This window comes from Myotis brandtii, unplaced genomic scaffold (genome assembly GCF_000412655.1).
Source record: "Myotis brandtii unplaced genomic scaffold, ASM41265v1 scaffold725, whole genome shotgun sequence".
NCBI lineage: Eukaryota > Metazoa > Chordata > Mammalia > Chiroptera > Vespertilionidae > Myotis > Myotis brandtii.
The window spans coordinates 419529-421991 of NW_005370862.1; the positions used below are offsets into that span (position 1 = coordinate 419529).

General features: G+C 56.5%; 1 protein-coding gene across 1 annotated transcript in view; it reads left to right on the forward strand.

Moving 5' to 3' along the window:
* DOCK1 (dedicator of cytokinesis 1) overlaps positions 1 to 2463 on the forward strand; it is a 264303-nt gene that overhangs the window by 37794 nt on the left and 224046 nt on the right. Inside the window, exon 17 of the mRNA XM_014530148.1 lies at positions 481 to 727. Within this exon, the coding sequence (XP_014385634.1) occupies positions 481 to 727 (247 nt within the window). The remainder of the gene's footprint in view (positions 1 to 480; positions 728 to 2463) is intronic.

Consider the following 2463-nt stretch of genomic DNA (forward strand, 5'->3'; position numbering starts at 1 on the left):
CTGGGGGAGGGGTGGGGCTGCCTTCCCTCCCAGGCCGCCTGGCCTGAGTGACATCTCCTTTGGGGAAGCTGCTGTCCGGGGACATGTAATTATGCAAACGCACACATCCCGTGACCGTCCTGCGGCCGCTCCTCCTGACAGGAGAGGATGTACAGGTGCTGTGTAAAGAAACGCTCTCTGGCCTGAGTGACATCTCCTTCGGGGGAAGCTGCTGTCCAGTGACACGTAATTATGCAAACGCACACATCCTGTGACCGTCCTGCTGCTCCTCCTGAGAGGAGAGGATGTACAGGTGCTGTGTAAAGAAACGCTCTTGTTAACGTGATTTAATCTCCAGGAATTAGAGAAATCATTAGGATAAACAGTTTAGCAGATGATAAAGAGCAAATACCACGATGGTTAAAAAGATTAGGGCTAACGAGGGATAGAAAAGAAAAACCGTGGGTGGCTGATGGTGGCATCCATCACCCCGACCCGCAGGCCGAGGCGAAGAAGCTGGAAGACGTGGCCACGTACCTGAGCCTGCCCTCCACGAAGGCGGAGCTGGAGGAGAAGGGCCACTCGGCCACGGGCAAGGGCATGCAGAGCCTGGGCAGCTGCACCATCAGCAAAGACTCCTTCCAGATCAGCACCCTGGTCTGCTCCACGAAGCTCACCCAGAACGGTGAGTGTGGGCGGTGCGCCTCGCCAGACACCGTCTCCCCCGCCGACCCTGGCCCTGCTTCAGGTCGGCCGAGGGGCTTCCGTCGGGGTGACCACGGCCAGCGGTCATTCTCTCTCTCCTCAGCAGCGGTCCCTGCGGATGTCGAGGGACTAGGAGAGGGGTGACATCCCTTGGATTTAAAATCCACGCTCTGAATTTGATCTGAGATTAACCTTAAAGAGAGATAAAGCAATGGATTTACATTCAGAAAAGCTTTTTTCAGCCAAAGGGAGAAAAATGGCATAAGGTGAAATCCACAGGACTGGGAGTCAGACCGACAACCTGGGTTGACCCCTAGCCCTGCGCTAACCCTGGAATGACCTTGAACTTGGTGCTGCAAACCTTGTTTTCTGCCTTGCGATGTTCCTTTGTTACAGTGTCTGCCTCAAAGGGCTTTGTGAGGCTTCTGTAGGGTGCCAGGCGCCCACCCTCTGTGTGTCCCCCTCCCCCAGCTGGCCTTCGAGAAAAATGACCATTTCCCTTTATTTTTAAAAGCTGGTTTTGATGCCATTTCTAGTCCCCCCAACAGGGAGGTAAGGCGCCCCCTGCTGATGGACACACGTCAAAGCGTGGCTGTGACCCAGCCTCAGATGGTGTCCCGTGACCCCATGCTGGGCCGGCTGGGCTGCTCCGCCTGCTGGTACCAGGTTACCAGACTCAGGGGCGGTGCAAGGATGAAGCGGCAGGGCCAGGAGGAAACAGCATGGCACCCAGAATGAGGACCAAAGAGATGATCAGGAATTGAAAATGTGGGCGCTCATGGGGACAGCTAACATGTTTTCATTTGTGATCCAAAGTGAAGCCACGGCAAAGGCCACTCCTGACGTGCTCTGGGTCCCAGGGCCTAGGGAGGTTTCCATCCCCCAGGAGTCGCCAGTGGTGTTTTAATGGACAGTTAACGATGCGGATCCCATCCCTGCGGAGTGAGCGGGGCTGAGGCTGTGATGGAGGCTGGGGGTTCCTCTGCCCTGGGCATTTGGGAGAAGGTCCAGCCAGGCAGATGACCGTGGGAGAACGGCTCTGAGGAGGAGGGAGCCTGTTTTCAGAAACGAGAGCTTGCCCGCCCTCCCTGCCCCAGCCACCGCGGCCACTCCCTGGGAGCCCCCGCAGCCAGGCCCTGAGTCAGTCTTTGTTCCCACCGCACCCAGCGTAGTGCTGAGAGCAGGGATGTGTAACACAAACCCCGGTGAATAATTCAGCTGCGGCTTCTCCTTCAGGGATGGAACTTCCCAGGAACAAATCACCGTTTTAGAGAAATGGCTCTCAAAGGAGAACCGGGGTGTCCGTGGGCAATGTTGCGGCGGCCCGTCGTGGACACGCCTGACATGCCACCATCCCCAAAGGAGGAGTCGTGCGCTGGGGGACATGAAAGCCAAAAGGGGCCCCCTTCCCCGTAGTGAGCAGCATCATGTGGGAATCTCCATGTTGCCCAGCAACAGTTGTGGGGGGACCAGGGTGCCGCTCTCCCTCGGTTCCAGGGAGGGAAGGACCCTGGGGCTGGAGGGGTGCCCGGAGCTCCGCGGGAAGGAAATGTCCCCGGGGCGGCGTGTTGGAGGCTGTGCTTGGCATGTCCGCCACTATTTGGGGTGCTGTGCCCTTTTCATGTCGCCGTTTTAACTGTCAGCTATACATGGGGTAAGGTCACGCGAATGAAGATGTATGTTTTTGTTGTTTTTTTAAAAAATATTTTTATTGATTTTTTACAGAGAGGAAGGGAGAGGGATAGAGAGTTAGAAACATCGATCAGCTGCCTCCTGCAC